General features: G+C 37.1%; 1 protein-coding gene across 7 annotated transcripts; it reads right to left on the bottom strand.

Annotated features, from left to right (window-relative positions):
* Nucleotides 1-1,331: 1,331 nt before the first annotated feature.
* LOC106788969 (probable serine/threonine-protein kinase DDB_G0267686) lies at nucleotides 1,332-21,281 on the bottom strand. 7 transcript variants are annotated; one of them, XM_014752759.1, is made up of 9 exons: nucleotides 20,933-21,277; nucleotides 17,396-18,289; nucleotides 12,233-12,477; nucleotides 11,783-11,968; nucleotides 5,546-5,853; nucleotides 4,786-5,429; nucleotides 4,330-4,650; nucleotides 4,102-4,206; nucleotides 1,333-2,319 (listed from the first exon to the last, which is right to left on the bottom strand). In XM_014752759.1, the coding sequence occupies exons 3-9, from the start codon at nucleotides 12,396-12,398 to the stop codon at nucleotides 1,698-1,700; spliced, it is 2,352 nt and encodes a 783-aa protein (XP_014608245.1). In that variant the 5' UTR covers nucleotides 12,399-12,477; nucleotides 17,396-18,289; nucleotides 20,933-21,277; the 3' UTR covers nucleotides 1,333-1,697. The 7 variants fall into 7 exon arrangements, with proteins under 7 accessions (XP_014608253.1, XP_014608245.1, XP_014608224.1 ...); XM_014752738.1 differs by having other exon boundaries at nucleotides 1,334-2,562; nucleotides 20,933-21,276; XM_014752753.1 differs by having other exon boundaries at nucleotides 1,335-2,562; nucleotides 12,299-12,477; nucleotides 20,933-21,274.
* Nucleotides 21,282-21,284: the final 3 nt, after the last annotated feature.

Raw genomic sequence — 21,284 nt, forward strand, 5'->3', positions numbered from 1 at the left:
GTTAATATAATATATAAAGTATATAATATGTGGATGTTATGTATTTTTAATGTAAATAACACAATCGTGATAATGGTTTTGTACAAATGACTTATATGTATAAAATTTATTTTCAGCAGGTAGCGCGATATGGAAACGGCGTAACAGCATGACGGTTGAAAATTTCGATTTATTACGAATAGATGAGCCGAAAATGATTTCCTTCGTATATAGAAAGAAGAATTGGCTCTTCGCAGTGTGGGTAAAAAGGAATGAGGGATTACACGATTACAGATGGACGAAGACAAATGTACGAGACATCAAATGGGAAAAGGCGGATGGAGGAAAGTGGTAAGGTACGAGTATAAAACATTAAAATTGCACACTTTCTTATTTTGAGCTTGTTGCCAAGCCTTTTCTTTCTTAATACTTTTTGTGTTACGTTCTTCTTATTCTAATTCTTATTCTAATTCTTATTCTTATTCTTATTCTTATTCGTTTATAATCTTTCTTTTAATCTTTCTTTTTCCTTTTATCTCAATTAATCGCATCGAATCTTATTATTATTTTCGCTTTACTACCTTTGTCCGTTCAATTGCACTCACTAATAAAGATATATTTACAAGCATCCTTTTTTTATTCTGATAATCGTTGAACCTGTTAACTCGAATTTGAGCCTTACTTTAAAAACGGAAAAAGAAAGTTTATCCTAAGACGTGTGCCAAAGGATGTATTACAATTTATCAATATTATTCAAAGTTCCCTGTCTCGCTTATCCTAACAATAGTATTTTTCGATCAAAATAAATTTCATATACATATATACATATACACATTCGATTAACATTCGCTTTGATCAACGTAATATCTATCTTTTATAAGTTAACAGGTTGAAAATAATAAACGCGTAATATCATCTCGTCAAATGTTGTTTCGATTATTAACCATTTACCGCTTAACGCTATGTCTACAGGTCGTTTAACGTTCGCATCAAATTATTAAAAATTTGTTTGGAAAATAAATCAAGCCCAACATTATCCTTAAACAACACAAATTTAAGTAACACAAAATAGTTAAAAGAAAGAAAATTAATTTTAAATTTATCGTTATTATCAGTCAATTCAATGTTCGTCATATTAAAATCAGTTTATGTCAGTTAAAGTCAGTTTATGTATTGATTAAAAAAATAATAATTATTCTTCATGCAGCCTAAATATCGAATATTGTCAAAATTAAGTTTTGAAATATATGAAACAACCGATTATTTTTTTTTTTTTTTTAGTCTAATTTTTTTTTCTTTTTTCTTTTTTTTTTAATTTTTTTTTTTGTAATATAAAAAGCACACAACGCAATATTAAAATTTTTTTTTAATTTTATCCCAATTTTTAATTTTTTTTTTTTTTTTTTTTAATTTTATCCCCCACACGAGTATCATTTTCATGATATTTTTTTTGCCTTTTGTTCCTACAACTAAAGATATTCTACATGAAGAAGTCCAAAAAAAAAAAATAAAATACAATGTTACAAAATAAAAAGAAGTGATTACTTTTTACGCTTGTTTCGAAAAAAAGAAAGAAAAATGAATGAATATTCAAGCGTTTCGCGTTAAATGGTTAATATTGTTCAAATAATCATCTTCTTTAACTTATCTTATAATTAAAAGTAAAAGATCAATTTCGCAAATATCCTAATTCTAAATTTCGAGATAAGCACCCAACGTTATCTCTTAAAATTGTATCTAGGATTGGTAAAAAGTGTGGCCTTGAGCGTAACCGAAGAGACAGATTGGTAATTACGGACCGCCTGATTGCTATTCTTTTTGGAACGTCTCTTCTTGGTGCTCACATTTTGCTCAGTTTCCTCACTTTTGTACTGTCCCAAGAGTTTCTGATTCGTCAAAGAATTTGTATAGGAAGAACCGGCGTTATCAGAAGGGCTAGAGTTGGATGCTGACATATTAAGTTGAGACATACGGTTGTCGAGAAATCTCGATGAGGCTGACATGTCTAACAAATCTTCGCCAACAAAATTTTCGGGTGAAGCTTCGCTGATCGAACTACCGTAGGACCCTTCTTCGGTCTGCCCTTCGTCGGTTTGATAATCATTGGTCTCATCGAAGCTACGTTTCCGTTGTATTCTAGATCCTGACGCATTACGATTACCATTATTGGATGATAAGTTCTCCGGAGATTGTTCATCGGTAACATGAAGCCCACGGACAGACCTTCTTGGTTTTCGTTGCTTCCTTGATCTTCTTTCTTCCGGTTGTCTCGTGTCCTCGTCGGTTAAACGTCCATAAAGTAGTTCCGAGGTCAATGGAAACGGATTGTTCTCGTCGGTGCTGCACGTAAAATGACGATTAGATGATAAGATCGATTTATGACGATGATCACGAGAAACCGAATGAACGTTCGTTTTTTCGATCGAATCGCTGACGCGACCACATTCGCCCGAGTCCTTGCCCTTCTCGTTGCCATGCTCGAGGTTTTCGAGGTCTTCTCGACCTCTCGACCTTCGCCTCCTCTCCTCCTCCAACGGGTATGCCATAGTCGCTGCAGTTGCAGGTGACTTTACCATCTCGTGGCTGCAACCACCGCGGCACTGTTCCATAAGTTACGTTCGCGTCATTTTTCTATCAATTAATCAGCATCCGTCATACGACGAGATAAAGAGACACATAAGAAAGGAAGAAGTCAGCGGTATAGAGAGCGACAGAAAGAATATGAGAGAGAGAGAGAGAGAGAGAAAGAGTTCGTGTATGTGTATGAGAAAGAAAAAAAGAAAGAAGATAATAGAGCGATAGAAAAATAAATCATAAAGTGGAACATTTAGATTCGAGACCAACAAATTCTACGACATCGAAAGCTGAACGTAAGCGTGCAATATCGATTAAAGAAAATATCATAAAAAAATGACGCGAGAACGTAACATAACATGGAGGACAGGTGATGTTGGAGGTGGAGCGGGTAGCACAACAACGAGGAACGACGAGTCGTGCGTATTCGAATTCCATGCGACAGGTCACAAAATACGATACGTACGTCAACCAAATTTTTCTCTATGTTCATGCGTTTTTCTTTTTTTTTCCTTTTTTTTTTTTTTTTCTATTTTCATTTTTATTTGCATTTCTTTTTTTTTTTCCTTTGCCTTTTTCAGCGCAAGGGGGAGGTTTCATATTATTTTTTTTTCTCCTTTTTTCTTTTTTTTTTTTTTATCCCCCTGCCGTCGCGTATTTTTTGTGACCCATCGTCGATCGTTCAACGATAAACGTAAATCTTAAAATAGAAAATTAAAGAAAAATAGAGGGGGGAGAAAAAAAAAATAAATTGTTCGTGCATTCGTACGTGCTCTCTAACGGCCAACAAATATAAACCCGTTGTGGTTTTCGTTTTGTGCGTGTAGTCTGCGTGTGCCGTGTCTTTCGTAGTTCGATTTCGACGTGAAAATTTATTTCCTTTTTTTTTTTTTTTTATATATCCAAATTTATATTCATATAGATAAAAAGAGAAAAAGAGAGAAATAATGGAAGAGAAATAGAAATAGATCAATAAATGCAGAAAGAAAGAGAGATAGACAGATAGACAGGCAGACAGAAAGAGAAAGAGAAAGAGAAAGAGAGAGAGAGAGAGAAGTAGAGAAAAACAGCGACAGGCAGAATAAGACCATTCAAATGAAATAAAAGTTGTTAATTATAGCCCCGGAATGTATCAACTGTGCATTTAATTATCAACAGTATAAAGGAACGAATTAATTGGCTTGGCTTGACATCAGAAAATTGAGATTCGAATTTGATCGAAAATCGGTTACGAAGCGATTTTCTACTTCTCCCTCCCCCTCCCCCTCCCTCTCCCTTGCCTTCGCGCTATAAACTACTCGACACAATATTCGCACAGATCGTACAATAATAATCGTTCGTAAAAGATAATAATCATTCATATATTAGCACGATTAATTATCCCATAAATTTATTTACGCAGGCGCGTACGAATACGAAGCTGCAAAGTTCGATTAGTTAATAAAAATTAGGGATTAGAAGAGCAAATACGAAAATGAACGAAAAAGTAAAGATACGATAACGAAAGCGAGCAGAATGAGCAGCGAAGCTCGACCGTTATCGGCTTACCCGAGTAATGTAGTTGGTGGTATTACGGTGGTGGCAGGTGTGATAGCTGGTGCCGGGGCAGGGAAAACCGGTGGTCCAGGTGGTGGTCGTCCTCCAGCAGTAGGACTGTAAATTAACAAAGATCATCGATAAATAAAGCTTTACGTTCGATGCATTTTACTCTCGCAGGTTATTAAAGTAATTGGTTAATAAAATAAAAAAAAAAAAAAAGAAAAGAATAAATCTTACTGAATGGGTTGTTGTTGACGATTGGTTGGAAGCGATGCTGCTTGTGCCGCCGAACTCGTAGCTTGTGAATTCGAAGCATTGGTACCGCGGTGCATTTGCATTTGATGTACTTGCAACTCCGCTGCGTCTAGCGCGACGTAGGAACATTTGGAACATTGACTTCTGTTGTGAACTTTGAGCACGTGCGTCGTCAGACGTTCGGAACGCGCTGCTTTGTACTCGCAAAGTGAGCAAGCGAATGGCCTCAAGTGCGTATTAAGGTGACGTTTTAAGCACCAATTGTCAACCCCACTCCATGGACAAAAATTGCACACGTATCTACTACAAATTTATTTTTTCCCTCGTTATTAATTTTAATTATTACATTCATGTTTAGATATTTTATTATTACAATTTATTATTATTATTCAATTTATTTCTCATTATTCACATTTATTGTAATTATGTTTAGATTACCTGCGGTCTTGGGATCCTTTCGAACTTCCCTTGAGATGGCTTTTACTGTTGCATCCACCATTTGACATTCTTCTACTCGTCCCACAATTGTTTACGTCTGGTTGCATAATACCAGGTGCCGGCATAGACGTTGCTTGATAGATTCCAGCCGTACCCGCCGTAGTACCAGTTCCAGGATTAGGTTGCAATTGATAATTTTTATTACCGCTGTAACCAGGCGTATAAGTGGCGTGTTGTTGTTGTTGCTGGTGTTGTTGCTGCTGCTGCTGCTGTTGTTGCTGCTGCTGCTGTTGTTGTTGCTGCTGCTGCTGTTGTTGCTGCTGCTGTTGCTGTTGACCATTAGCACCATTACCGGTAGACGTCGAGTTCGAATCCTGTTGCAAAGACTTGGAAGCGTTTGCATTATTTTTTCTTATTTTGGTTATATCGTAAACTTGATCACGATGCATCCGAAGAAAATGTTTCTTCACGTGATCGGCACGATTGAACGGTTTGAAACATATATAACAATGGAAAGGCTTTTCCTCGCGATGAATATTTTCGTGACGCGTGTATAAATCGCGTCTGTCGGTTCCGTAAGGACAATACGGACATGAGTATCTCTTGCCGATAGAAGATGTGACCGATGACATCGTTGGGGAATTCTGAAAAAATAATCGTAAGAAATCGCGAGATTAGAATGAATTAGTTCGCTCGGTAAGGAAAAAATAAATGTCCGTGGAAAAATTATAATAATAAAATAGAATTTTCGTTGTTTTACCTGGTGTAAATGTTGCGGCGCTGGGACGGACGGTAATTCTTGTAAAAGAAAAGTCGAGGACACCGGCAATAAGGCGGCAGGTATCGTTTGGGTTTCCTGAGTTCTTCGGGAAGGTGGTGCGGCTGTTTCCGCGCGTTCTCTTAATCTTTCCAAATAAGTTATTACATCTTCTATCTTTAACTCGTTTTGCATATAATCCTTTCGAGGTAAATGATGCCTAATTCTTGTATCGTCTGGTAAAATTCTCGACGAGTGTAATTCCATAAAATGTTCGGCGACTTCTCGTGGTCCACCACCCGAAATTTCACCTATGTTTAAACAATTTTTTCTTTCTTCAAATATGTTTATTATATTTTTTATTTAATACGTTCCGTGTGTACAACGGATACCACCGATGATACACGTTCAACTTTTCATTCAAGTCCTTGTGTACCACCGGCAATACATGCTGATATATTTATTTAATACGTTGAAACGAAAAATGACTTTAATGAAAAATCAAAAAAAAAACCGTTCGGCACGAAACGTGTCAACCTTTTCCATGACGGTTTATGTTTCTTGATTATAAAATTATAAAATAAAAGATAGAGAGAGAGAGAGAGAGAGAATAATACATTAACAAAAAAAATAAGATATATATATATTTATATGAAAATAATAATTTGTTAAACAACAAAATTAACTTTGTTACTTTCTGCACTTTCACTTTTTGTTCAATCGAAACAATATTTCAAATTATTCTTTTTCTTATCGTTTCATAACTTTTTCATACCTATTAATAGTAGATAAAAATCCAGGAAATCCATTTTTCGTATTAATCAAAATTACGCGTTTCGTGGCTAATATGATCGATATAACATACTTTTTCTAACACTTTTTGTCGAACTTGTGACGAGATTAATAAAACTATACACTTTAAATGTGTTTTAAGAAGAATACAAAGGAAAACTACTAGAGTTTGGATGAACCTCACCTCTTAGAAGATTTTATACTTCTGAGGTACGATCTGCGATACGCGTTTTGTGGCTAATATGATCGATATAACACACTTTTTCTAACAATTTTCATGAAACTTGTGACGAGATTAATAAAACTATACACTTTAAATGTGTTTTAAGAAGAATRCAAAGGAAAACTACTAGAGTTTGGATGAACCTCACCTCTTAGAAGATTTTATACTTCTGAGGTACGATCTGCGATACGCGTTTTGTGGCTAATATGATAAAAATAACACACTTTTTCTAACAATTTTTGTTAAAAGTTGGACGAAATTAATAAAACTATAGATTTTAGATGTGTTTTAAGAAAAATACTGACTTCAAAAGTTCAGGTGGTCCTTCTTCTTGGAAGATCTTAGAAGACCTGCAGAGTCAATGGGTATCGCTCAACTGAATATGTTGAGATTTAACAAATGTATTAAAAACGTTGTTGTGGAAGGCGGGGAAGAATTCACGAATGATGGGAGGGATTTCATTGGTTTTCGAAATGCTTATTCCGAAAGAATAGGGGGACAAGTGGGAGAAGAAAAGACACGCCTAGTAACATTCTCAGTTAAAGATACAACTCGGATATCAAATAAATATATATTTTTTTTGGAGATGTTAATAATAAATTGAAATAAATAAACTATACACTGTACATACATATAGATAGTAAGTTACATTAACCCTTTATCAGTTGTCAGTCACTCTCTCACGTGATAACAGTACTTCGTGGTCATAAGTCATGCGAGAGGTAGCAAAACGAAATATATCAAATAATTATTATAATATCAAATAATTATAATATAAATTAATGAAAAATTCCCTTTCTCTCTCTGTGAAATGCAGATACGATTTCCTTATCAATTAAACATCCGTAACAAAGCAATTGATATCTCCAGTTGTATAGCATTGCCTTTTCTAATCAATTTTTAATATATATATATATGTATACAAAAAATTGTATATAGAAGTGAATTGTTATGTTGTTAATTAGTTTAAAAATTAGTTTTAGTTTTAGTTTTGTTTGAAATTAAAATATATTGGGATAGAATATATAATATAAGAGCTGTTGTTGAATTTTTGTAAAAAAGAAAAGTTGTATCGGAAGCCCTCCCCACCCGAAAGGAGCGGAGTATAAATAAATAAATAAATAAAAAAAGTATAAAAAAAAATTAAACGACATAAACAAATTAAAACTTAATAAGAATCACGTAAAAAAAAGCTGACGACCGATAAGGGTACTCGTACACTCGGTGTCAATTTAAAAAAAATTGACATTTATTTACAATTAAATTTTTCAACATTCTTTTATGCAGTAACATATTTTAGGATTAAAATATTATTTGACATAATTGATTATAAAATTAGTTTCCTTATATATCATTCGATCTACACGGTACTTCATTTACACGAATTTTTAAATAATGGATTATTAAGAAGAAAAAAAATTGTTAACAATAAATATTATATACATATTTCTACAGTAAATTTTAAGTCTAGCAACAGAAGTGTACATAAGATGAACACGTGTGCACCGACACCCTTAAATAGGTTCCCAATTCTTGCCTTCTTTTCATCTTTTCTTATTCGAATTTTAAATTCTTTTTCTCATTCTTCTATTCTCTATTCTTTTATTTCACCTTAACTTTCACTTTTATTTTTCAAGAACTTTGATTTCTATGATTCAATGTCCTAAGATAACCGTGGAAAAGCAACAGCCTCTCCCAAACTTTTTGTTTATTTTACCTTGAATAGGTCTTTTGTCGATCAAGAATATTGTTCTCTTTCCACCCTAACTTTCTCTTTTATTAATGAACTTAGATCTAAAAGAGATGGATTCAAAAAAAAAAACAAAAAAAAAAAAGGTCACATTTTTTCCACACTTACCATTGACCAAACGAATCTTTTTTCTCTGCTATTTTTTCTGTAAAGTTTTTCTACGTGACATTTTTCTTTTTATGGAAAGAATTTTGAGGAATTTTGTTTACGTCCGTATCTACCCTTTCACGACTTCCAGAAAAAATGTGACCGTAGGAAATTTTTCAAATAGATTCTTTTTTAATACTTTCGTACACATTTCGTATTAATTACTTTCCGATTATCGTAATTAAGCTTGCAACGTTAAAATTATTTTCTAAATTACAGATTTTTATTATCATTTATACTCGATTGAAAATATTCTACTATTTCATCCGTCGTCTTTCTCTTTCCCTTTCTGTTTACGCAAAATAAAAATTGAATTTTATTAATTAGATTATTTATCGCGTAACTTACCAAAAATACATTTTCTAACATATGGAGTCAAATCAATATACTTTGTACGTCTTTCTAAATTATACGGCATTGAGTAAATTTTTATTACATAAATTTCACTTTCCAACATTTCTATATAGTGTTTTTTTTTTATTCACGTATCCTACATATTTTATTTGATTATTTTTACGCGAACTACTAAAAAATGAATAATTTTTATCTTTCGTGTTGGAACTACTATTGTAATATTAATATTCATAATTTTTTAAAACAACTATTCTCTCCGGTTCTACTAAATCCAACTTTTTTTCATTAAATCGTAACTCATCGTTAGTATAACTCAACAAAGCATGGTTATACCGAGTATTGCGAACACCATAAAATTATATTTTGTATCTCTGTGTTTTCATTACAATATTCATAAAAATTATTTGACAAATTTCTACAACGGATTAATCGATTACCTCAAATATTATTAAGTTATTCTTCATAATTTCAATCATTAATTCAAGAATGAATGGTTCTTTTATCAAACTAATCGAACTTCGGAAATCCATTAGGTTGGTGCATATGAAATGTTGGAGTCTTATATATTCACTTAAAAATCCAACATTTTTATACTCACAAATCTAATAATTGCGTTTCTAATTAAAGTGTTAAACCTATGTCCTTATCTTGACTTGATACTTAATTTTTGTATCTTATCTTACCTGCATTTTAATTCCGTGTCCCATTATGTCAATCTTGATAATTGATTTTTTTAACCAAATAAGTAAATAACGTCCATTCATCTTTCTCGATTAAAATATAGTACCGCTTGAAACCTTGTTTACAATTTAGTAAGGCACACGACAATCCGGTTATCCCCAACTTGTGACAATTTCGAAGTTAACCAATTAGGATCTTTATTGCATGATTCGAAATTTAGAATGAACAGTCTTATATTTCATGATCGATCATAGATAAATAACAGCTGACAGCTATTTGAAAATTGTCTATTTTATGCGTCTGTATATAATACAAGAAAGGAAGAATGGAAAGTAGAATTGAACCCAATGAAAACCAGATTTGCAAACAGGATTTCAAAGGACAATAACTTATTTTTGTATCCCTTTTCGTTCTATCTTTAACAGATGAATTTGATGCGTTTTCCATCGTTTCTAACACACACACACACAAATCGAAAATATTATTAAATTTAATAAAAAGAAAAAAGAAAAATACATATCTTTCAAAATGCAACGTATCAAATAATTGATCATCTCATTCTGGTAATTTTATGGGCACTCCGTTTTGCCTGGATTATTTCTTCATGGTTATAGTTTGCAAAATTTTGATCCTGTTTCCATCGAACGATTTATTAGTCTTTCTTCTATTAAGTTTATGAACTTATTTATATACTTTAATATTTCTTCCAATTTTTATTAAAATATTTCCATTCTTCCTTCGCACATCTAGCAATGTTTTTGATTTTTTATACTTTTACAAAAAGCCTCGTTTATTTACTTTTTCTCACAACTAAAGATTCGAATCGAACTTTTGATAATTTGTACGAAGGCCCTAAATTCATATTATGTGAGAAACAGTATGAACAAAAATAATAATTAATTGTTTAAATAATTTTAACAACGAAACATTTCTTGTATTTTCCTTTTCCGTACGATTATTATTTCGTAATGACTTATTGTTAACCGAACTTCATTTTACCAAATCTTTCTGTTGACTGTAAGGACCATTCGCTCGAAAGCATTTTTGTAACTTCGGGAATTCCCCTTCCAGATTGCTATCCATAAATGATCCGAAATCCATTTTCCCTTTCCACCGTTCCTATCTTTGTTCAAATTTTCTCTTTTACATATTTTTCTTTCCCATTTCATCTCCGCATAAAAAGTATTTCTATTGTGTTTAAACCGAAATAAAGATGACGCAAAACTATTCGTTTCCCTTTAACCCTATACTATATGGACCGAAATTTCTGTCTCAAATATAAAAAGAATTGATGGAACGGAAAAGCAACGATTGTAAGACTATATATGTAGATGAAAAAAAAGATTTTCCAATTTAAATAATTTCATTAGAATAAATTCACTGTGTGAAACTTTCAGGTAACAACGGCTTATATAAATGTTTACACTTCTGCGTATTAAAACTTAAACGTGAAATTCTACGAAGCAGTTTGTACTTTTCGTTAAACATAAATGTACGTTGCATTTGGAACATTATTTTTTAATTCAGGACACCTTTACATCCGGGTTTTGCAGCAGCGTTCTCTGTTGTCCGAAAAAATTGGCCAATGTGCTGCTATTTCATTTTTTCACATGTTTTGTAGTACTTTAGTACTGAAGTACTATATTGTTCAATTTCATTCGTTGAAACAGCTATGGGTTTTGTTGGATTACAGTGCAATGGATACTGGTATAGTAAATGATGTAGTCAACTATTCATATTTTGGGCATATGATGTATACATTAAAAAACCCCATTGTAATCTCAAAGTTACAGAACTGTATCATAAAAAATAGTAACAAAATGATAATTGAAATGTCAACAAATAAGTTGTCATTGATATAAAAACCCAGAGCTATTATATACACTATTTGTTGTTCGATAAACATTGACAGAAGCACAATTAATATCAATTGAAACAAATAAATTTGTTTGCTTCTTTTGCAAACAGTTTGCACGGCATTTATTTTGTTGTTACAGGTTGATTGTACTAGCAACAATCTAGAATATTGGTATTGGTTGTATCATTAAAAAAAAGGTAAAATTATTTGATAAAATGTCGAAAAATTAGCATGTGACCTGAAAGTTACACAAAGGCCCCATAGAGGGTTAACTTGAACAGAGTTCAGAGTTGAAGAATGTTTTAATTGACACATTCCATTCCTTTCTTCGATTAAATAAACTCACATATACAAATGATTCCATACTATGACGATGTACGCGTACTAAACAATAAAACAAACGTTCTTCTATATGAATTATTAAAATAAACTTACCGCATTCGTAACATCTCCATGTAGCTTTGCCGGCATGATAAGCAGCTATTCGGCTACCGTCGGTGCCTTTAAGGGGTTCTTCCTCGCAAGTCCAATTACCTTCGTCGCTTCCATCCGTCCCATTTCCGGTATCATCGTCGTTCTTGTATGACACGGATGTCTCGAATTCATTTTGGACGCTCGAAGCTGCGTATAACAAAGAATCGGAAACAACAAGATTAAATAATATTATACGGTGGTTGTAATAGTAAATGGAAGTAAATACGAGAACATTGTACTATCGTCGTATTTACTTCGCCAAACGAAATATCGCTCGAATATAATTTTGATTCTATATATATATAAATATATATGTATATGTATATTATATAATTAGATAATAGTTCAAGTTAGACAAAAGTTTAAACGAAAACTAAAAAAAGATAATGAGTAATCTTTTTTTTCAATTACTTTTGATAAACTTAATTAAGTTTAAATTCCAGTTCCAGTCTTTCGCGAAGGATAAGTTAGACGTACTTCTGTGATCGGGATCGTCTCCGTAAAGCTTTCGAGTAATTTCCTTGAACATATCCTCGTAGGTGTCCATCCTGCCAACTCCTGTACCGCTACCCTCCATCTTTGAGGTCGTCAGTGGTTCGCCACTATTCTTGGAACAATAATCCTTCCCTCGCCGGTGTTATACAGGGCCCTTCTACCTGTATACAAAGTCGTCTTTGTAAACTCTAACAAACAGGAAACTCCAAAGTACATTAGACATTCTCTCTCTCTCTCTCTCTCTCTCTCTCTCTCTCTCTCTCTCTCTCTCTTTCTCGCTTGATTATTAACCGTACAAATAAATTATTTATCATTGACCCGTGCAAAATTCAAGTTAATTATCTCGAAACATCTCTCGTTGGAAAAAAATAAGAAAATTCATAAAAAAAAAAAAAAAGAAACTATTTAATCAATTAACGTCGTCATATCGTTAGTCATTTACGTAATAAAAAAAAAGTGTAATGTTTTTCCATTATACGAATATTGTCCAACAAGTTTTCTACGTTGTTGTCAATTAGGTAGAAAGAAAAGCAATAAGACAAGAGCGCTATGTCATCGTTAGCCTTTTTTGAAACGGGAAAGCCTCGGAAGGTACGATTAACGAGCTGTCGCTTTTTATTCATTCCCCAAAAGAAGTTCTCTCTCTCTCTCTCTCTCTCTCTTTCTCTTTTTTTTTTCCTTTTCTTCCGGCAGTTCGACGATACGACGGCACTTTTGCGAGATTACGTTTCATCTTGAAACGTTTGTTTTCTTAAATCGGCTTTTAGCTGCGAACGAATTCTTCGAGTCGAGTAGTAGAAAGAAAAGAAATTATCTATTGTGAAAGATAACGTTTCTCCAAGGTATATAAGTAATATCGTTTCTCTCAGTTTTCTTCCTTCCTACTTTTCTTATGCATAATCGCTAAAGTAATATTAAAGATGTTCTTAAGCAAAGGAAAAGAAATGAGGAAGAATGAAGAGGAGTCAAATAAAATTACTCGTAAATATACGGAAAACTTAGAAATACGGGAATTGAAAGAACCTAAAAGGTCATAGTACAATTCTACAACTACTACTACTACTATCTAATCTTATCATCAAAGGAAGAACCTTGGAAAATTGTCCCGTCTTATTATTTTGAATTTAGGTAGTAAAATAAATTCTCAACGGTTGCCAAAGAAAAGATCCTATTGTAAATCATTTTTTGTTAACAATAGTTCGAATCCCTTTTATTCTCCATCTTGCCACCCACCCCCTCCCCCAAAAAAAATTTCATTCTTTCATCGTTATTCAAAAAAATAAAAGGACAAATCCTTGTAGGGATTCTTTACGTGAAAAGCCACGCGGGAGATGTCCTTAGTTTTTATTTACCTTACAAAAAGAAAAAAGGTAAAAATATCCAAATGATTTCGAACGTCGAACGTTTCTAAAGCGATAGAAATAAAGGGGTTGAAAATTGTCGAGGCCACCTTGGAAAAATGAAAATCGTTTCTCGTATTCTCTAATTCACGCAGAGTTCTCTCTTGAATTCTTTATTTTTTTTTTTGTTTCCCTTTATCTCAGTGTATCTATCTCTTTCTTTCCCTCTGTCTGTCGGGGGCGTGTTTCGGAACGGCTTGGAAGGTCGACGTGCAGTTGCGCGCGCATGTGTTCTCGACCACACGGTTGAACATGTTGGGCTTGGAACCGCGAATTCTCTCTCTCTCTCTCTCTCTCTCTCTCTCTCTCTCTCTCTCTCTCTCTCTCTCTCTCTCTCNCTCTCTCTCTCTCTCTCTCTCTCTCTCTCTCTCTCTCTCTCTCTCTCTCTCCCATCTTGATAGAGAAGAAAGGCGCTAACGACTTCTCTTCTAACGACTATCCGAACTATAGTTTAGGATTAGAGTCGAAGTAGTTAGGCTAGTATACTATATACGAGAGATCGCAACCACCATCGTAACCGCACACCATCGTATACCCACCACTACTTGGAAAGTGTCTATCCATTCGTGATGTTTTCGTAAGAAGTCAAATATGCAGAGCAAAAGAAAATTGTTCCGGTCTAACTCGAAATCAATGAATCGTACTTTTGGTTAAATACGTTTATCGCTTTCCTACGAATTCTAATTCTCTCCCCCTACTTTTTAAGATACTATATTGTAATTAACGATAGGTCAATTAAGAGGGTAGAATAATTTCACAGAAATTTTTTCGTTTGTAGGTTTGAATAAAAATGCATGTAATATTGAGATTGCTTTCGTTTCAATAAAATAAATTTTATCCATCGAGAACAAATCTTTCTGACCCCTTGCAATATATATCACAATACATGTTATAACTTCATTCTTATTATAATTATTACAATAGATATTATTATAACTAAAGACTCATGATGTTGCAATCGTAAATGATTAAAAATTACAAATAAAAAGAACAATTTATTATCATCACCGAAATGAAAATAAACGAGTTATTATACATTTAAGAAAAAAAGAAAAATACCTGACATTCTACCGTATAGGTAGACATTGATTAGCCTATCTCGTAACTCGAGTAGGGCAATTACTATACGTATATATTAACATTAGTCGCATTAAGGGAAAGAAAAACTATCGAAAAAGAAGAAGTCTCATAGGATCGATCGCACGGATCGAAGAAGAGGGTGGCTTCGAACGAAGTTGGGTTTTTTAAGAAAGAGAAAGGGTGGTTAGGTGCAACGACGCATGCGCCGCTAACGCTAGAGGAGCTGTTGGAAGTAGGGAACCTCGTTGGTATTGATCGTGTTCGAGGAAAAAGAAGGGGAAGTGAGAGAAAGAGAAGCTCTCCCTGGCGTAAGTTCCACTTTCTCTCGGATGGTAGAGGTACTACGAGCAAGTTGTGTGCGCTTGCGCGGGAACAGGGGGAAGAAGAAGGGTAGAGGAGAAGGATGATGAGGAGGAGAGGAGGAGGGGAAGCAAGGAGAGCGAGGGTTAGGGGAGAGAAATAGGAGGGCAAAGGGTGGGGGGTCGAAGAGAGGGCAAAGGAGGGTACGCAAAACGGTAGGTAGATAGATAGGTAGGTAGGTAGGTAGGTAGGTAGGTAGAGAGAACCGAGAAAGGACAAGGGCTGAGTCCCTTCCCCTACTTTAGAAAGAGAGAGAAAGATAAATCAATATTCCCCTACGACGTTGAGCTCATAGAAACGACAGATGTTTCAGTGAATTGTCCAAGAAGAGAAAGGGGAAAGGAGAATGACGATGACGATGGTGAGTTTTGTCCCGTTAGTCGAATGAGAACCACTGTTGGAAGGAAAACGGTCGACGATGAGAGAGGAACTCTGGCCGAGGGAGTTGTGTGAGGGGAGAGTGGAAGAGAAAGGCAAAGTGGGGGAGAGAGACGGAGACAGAGACAGAGACAGACAGACGTAGAGAGAGAGAGAGAGAGAGACGCGCGCGCAGAGTACGCCATTCAAATTCATCCGGAAATTATTGCCGGCTAGGCCAAGGACGGTAGAGAGCAGGTCTCCCCTCGTCTCGACCTCCTCGGCCATCGTTGTACATGAGTGAGTGAGTGAATGTGTGTCTGAGAAAGAGAGAGAGAGAGAGAAAACGCACACACAGCACACAGAACGCGCGCGCGCATATGCATACATGTACACGTACACTCAGGTAGCAGAGACGCATATGCGATAAAGAAAGAGAAAGAGCGAGAGAGAAAAAGAGAGAGAGAGAGAGAGAGGTTGTTGTGTAGTGTGGGAGGATTCCTCGATCGGTCGCACTGGCGTCGGTCGCGCTGGCGTCGGCCGCTGGCGTCGTCCGCTAGCGTCGCCCGCTGGCGTCGGCCACAAGCGTCCGCTTGTACAAAGTAGCGTACGCAACTCACGCACGGTAGAATAAGAGTGGCGCTCTCGGCGCCCGTTGATTAAAATTTGCTGCCCTGATTCGCGAAATTCAAATGCTGCTGTTAACGGCAAGAAAAAAGTTCTTTCGTCATTTTCCGATAAGTTTTATTTCGTTGTTGGAAATTCTTGTTACGGCAAAACGCGTCGTCAGAAATCGTACATCGTAGTCGTATATCGCGATAAGAAGAAGCGTGTTGTTTACGACGAGGACGAGGACGAGGACGAGGACGAGGACGAGGATGGTGATGACGACGACGACGACGATGACCGTCCCTCTCCGCGTGTTCGCGTCCTCTCTCTCTTGTTAACCGAGATATATAGAGAACTCGCGATATATGGACGGGCCCAGGGGCGCGCGCGCGTACTCCGCGACGCGCCGTCGCCAAGAACGGAACGCGCGTCATCGACGCGAGTCCTACTCTCTCTCTTTTACGTTTACCAACGCGACCTATCGCGATTATCGAGATATCTTATTCTTCTTATTCTTATTCTTATTCTTTTACTTCTACTATTACCACATTACTATTACTACTATTTGTTCTTCCTCGTCTCTAAACACTTCTCAAAACGCCGAAAACATGCCGCGTACCGAGTAACACAATTATGTGGGGACAGACAAAAAAAAAATAATAACAAGCAGCGAAAGTCACTACTACCACGCGAATCACAATTCCTCACGACGCCGACTACACAACGACGAAGACGAAAACGAAGACGTTGACGACGATGTAACGACGATCACGACGAAGACAACGCGTTGCGACAACACGACACACGGAACGAACAAGTATGACGCGACCATCTTTTTACTGTTCCTTTCTTCATTTCTTTCTTTCTTTCTTTCTCACTTTATCCATCTATCTCGGCGTGACCACGCGGAACTTCCAAGGCCCGTATATTTCATTCCTCTTTTTCCGTTGCTTATTATTTTTCCTTGTTTGTCCTCCTCTTCTTCTTCTTCATCTTCATCTTCCTCTTTTCGTCTTCTTCTTGTTACCCTTTTTTTTTTTACTTGTTTATTCCTTCTGTTTCCATTTCTTCTTCTTCTTCTTCTTCTTCTTCTACTTCTTCTTCGTTGTTCCTTTTTCGTCTTTCTTGTCTCAAGAAAGAAAATAACACAAGTGCGCGCAATACCGAAAAATAGTGCGAGGAAAGGAAGAAAAAAGCGGCAAGAAAGATGTTCGTCATACTCGATCACGTATTTAACGTTAACGTCGAAGAAATTTGAAAAGAAGATACATACCTGGGATGGAAATGCTTGTTGGAGAAAACGTTATGCTGAGTTCGGTTGCAGGTTGTTTCCTCGACGGCAGTCGGGTGGCGAGTGGGTGGGCAGGCGGGGTGGCAGGCGGACAGAAGTGGGTGGCTCCGGGTGGCTTGGGAGCTCGAGCGCTGTGTGGGTGGTGGGAGTGGGGTGAGGGAACCCAATACTACCCTTCTCGCCCATTCAATCCTGCAGTATTAGGGGGAGCAGCCGAGCCTGTTCCTCCCCCCATCCTCCTCCTCTTCTTCCTCCCCTTTCCTCCCCCAGCCTAGCGCCCGCCCCTCCGCACCCCGCTTCCCTTCCCATTCGTTCCGTTCCGTTCCCTACCCATTCCCGTCCCCTTCTTCTCGACTCCCACCTCCTCCTCCCCCTCCCACTCCCCCAACCCCTCTTCATCCTCCGGCACTCCCCAACCCACCGCCCCATCTCCACCCAACCAGGCTACGTCCAACGACGAAGACGATGACGACGGATGGACGACGACGAAGAAGGTTCTTTGTGCGTGAGTGCGAGCGCGTAGGTGTGTATACTCGCGCACACTCTCTCTTCCTCCCAACACCTCCTCTTCTCCCCTTACCGATCCTCTCTCACTCTCTCTCTCTCTCTCTATCTCTTGCTCTTTACCTCCCTGCCGCCCTTCCTCCCACTCCCACTGCTTCCAGCATACGCTCGCTCATCCGTCCATCCGTTCGCACGTGTTCGTCGTAGCAGCAGCAACAGCAGCAGCAGCACCAACAACGCCGGCCTTAACGGCAGCTTTCGAACTCAGGGGCGCATTTCGTAAGGATAGAGAGGGCTGTTTTCAGGAACAGACACAAAGGGACCCCAATAGGGTTTCTCGCTTCCCATTGGACTTGGTCTTTATTGGCAACTCTGTAAAAATTCAAAGGTCGGGCCTGGGAAGTTCCGGAAGTTTCTAGATCCTATCGACGAACAGCAAGTTTATTCGAAAGCGGAAATAAATTTGATATCTATTCTTCTTTTGCTTTTTTTTTTTTTGCTTCTTCCAGATTGGCCTGTATGTAATCGTTTCGTAAGAATCTTTAGTAGTAAAATGTCTAGACATTCTGTCATAATAAAAAACACCCTTCCATCGGGATTTTAATGTCTCCAGTTTCAAATGATCCTATCTCTCGAATAATAATTATAATAATTAGATCAAACACGTCGTACTGATTTGTACGTTATTAGCTATACTGTATTTGGATGAATTTTAAACGAAAGTCAAACTGTTTTATCGACGCTACCGAAAAGATCGAAGATTTACACGTCGGTACTTTCGTCGAATTATCTTTCGAGTTTGCTTCGTTGGTAAGTCGATACGCGTCGATAATCTCGATTCGATTGATCCTATCGGTAAAAGTAGAGCTCTCTTATGACTCGCGTATTTTTTGAAACGTTTCGTCGAGTACTCTTATCGAACATCAAAGAATGTTAACATAAATTATATACGCGATGTGATTGCTAAAAGATATATACACATATATTTTGCAACTAAAAAGACAGGGAACGTTTGTAATCTTTCCAAGCGTAAGCCAATCGTTTACGTTACCATAAAAATTACTCACGAGTAACGTAAAATGATAAATAACAACGGCTAATAATAAAAAAAAAAAAAAGAAAATCGATCGAATTAACGTGTCCGATAGATTTGTTTACAACTAATAACACAAGAACAAAATTCGAATTGGTCGGGACGAGTTTTTCGTTGCGTAAACGATATATAAACGTAAGTGTATTCGAAGTCTTATGCAATATTCTTGATTTCCAATTCATTAAACCGATTACGAACAAAGAAAGGAAACAAAAAATAATAAAAGAATAGGTATAGGAATGTGAAGGGAGAAAAAGATAATAAATAAATGTAAAAAAAAATAAAACCGCAGGATGACTCTCAATCGAGACGTAGGGGGTTCCCCCGGTTTTGTGTAAGTACGTGTAAAAGGAAAGATCGATTAACATCTTCTCTCTCGTCGAATATAAGCGGATGTGCTGCGACAGAACATCATGCTCGGTTAACGTTAACGTTGCCACAGAGGAACGGTTTATGGTGATAAACACGAGCCGGCACACGGGACACATGGACGTCAGTTTGTACGTCACATCATAAGAGATGCGCGTGTACCGCGTGGTCAGACGTCATCGGGCGAATACGATCGTATTCTTCTTACTTTGCAGGTTCCTTGACGTCTGCCCGCGTGCTCCTAGATACGTTATATAAACTCAAATTAAAAACTAGAAAAATCTTTGTAATCTGTTCAAACGTATTACAAACATTCTGTCATATTTTTAATAAAAAACCAATCGCAATTGTAGATACGAATTCTAGAGAAAAGTGAATTATTCGGAATAACCCAAAGATACGAGAACCGATTGTTATGTAGTACTCCCATAAAATGAGATTAAAAACTATAACCAAAAAAAATCCGTAAATCTTCGTTATCGATAATAGACTTCGATCGTTTTAACGGAACCAATTGGAAATGTATATATGAATTACTCAGGGGTTGGGGGGGAGTCGAATGGAAAGGGGAGATGAACCTTCTCCCCCTACGATGTTTTCCATTTTGAAGTATTTGGAAAAGCTCGAAGATAGGAGATCCGAGGTCATTCGCATTCATGACCGCTCGTCGAAGTAAACGAATAGCGAGGGTGGAGGGTGGAGGGAGGTTGCGTTGCGATCGGGTTTTGCTTCGGCGTCGGCGTCGGCGTCGGCGTCGGCGTCGGCGTCGGCGTTGGTTTTCAGCGTCGGCGTCGTTGGTTTTCCTCCGGTGGGAGTGAGAAACGAATCGCAGTGGTGGTCGTGGCGTCGCGTAAGCGCGTGACCGCCATATTGCCGGAAACTCTCTCTCTCTCTCTTTTAGATACGAGAAGAGCCCGACGTCGAGGAGGAAGAGGAGGAGGACGTGGACGACGACGACGACGACGACGACGACGACGACGACGACGTGGACGACGACGCGACGAAGACGTGGACGACAACGACAAAGGACAAAGACAGAAACAAAAATAAAAACGATAAAGACAAGAACGTGGGATTCGTGAAATACGTATTCCTCGAGTCGACGTATTATCATCCAGTCTATCCGGACGCCCTCTTGACAAGTTTACCAATGTGAAGAGAGTGAAACGTGCTGGAAGAAAGAAGAGGATTAGAGGATGGAGAGAAACATAACGGAAGGATTAGAAAATATATATATCAAGAATATGATGTTTAACGAAAATTGAAACGATTCTAATAATAAGACTTATTCGTTGAATTTTTCTTCCTGCGATAAAAGTTCTGATTCTTCTTTAGATCTTAACAATACACACGCACGCACGCACGTACACACACGCGCACACATAGAGAGAGAGAGAGAGAGAGAGAGAGAGAGACAGAGAGATTACACACCGATCACGGTTGACGAAAGGGAAAAAGAAATCAAAGAGGACACCGGAAATCGCAGGACCAACCCTGAAGAAGATGACCTCGTAAAAAATTCGAAGATGCTAAGAAGTAACAAGAATAATTACCCTCGAATATTCGTGAAGAAGGATATATAAGTGTGTTGGTGAAATATATCAAAGAATTCGTCGTTATCCAGGAAAGATAAACTCCTGGTATCCTCTTCCGTGTGTCGTACAGCTTGACAGCGCCGCGAGCACCTCTCTCCCTCTGGTCTCGACCTCTGCCAATCAATAACCGACAGACAGGCCGACTTGCTCGACGTCGTTCTACTATTCTCTCCTCTCCTCTCTCTCTCTCCTCTCTCTCTCTCTCTCGCAATCTCTCTCGCTCCCTCTACTTTCCTATCTTTTACAACATACCTCTCTCTCTCTCTCTCTCTCTCTTTATTCACAAACCACACGCATGTGTTTTTCTTCG

This window comes from Polistes canadensis, unplaced genomic scaffold (genome assembly GCF_001313835.1).
Source record: "Polistes canadensis isolate GaletaPanama2010 unplaced genomic scaffold, ASM131383v1 scaffold_6, whole genome shotgun sequence".
NCBI lineage: Eukaryota > Metazoa > Arthropoda > Insecta > Hymenoptera > Vespidae > Polistes > Polistes canadensis.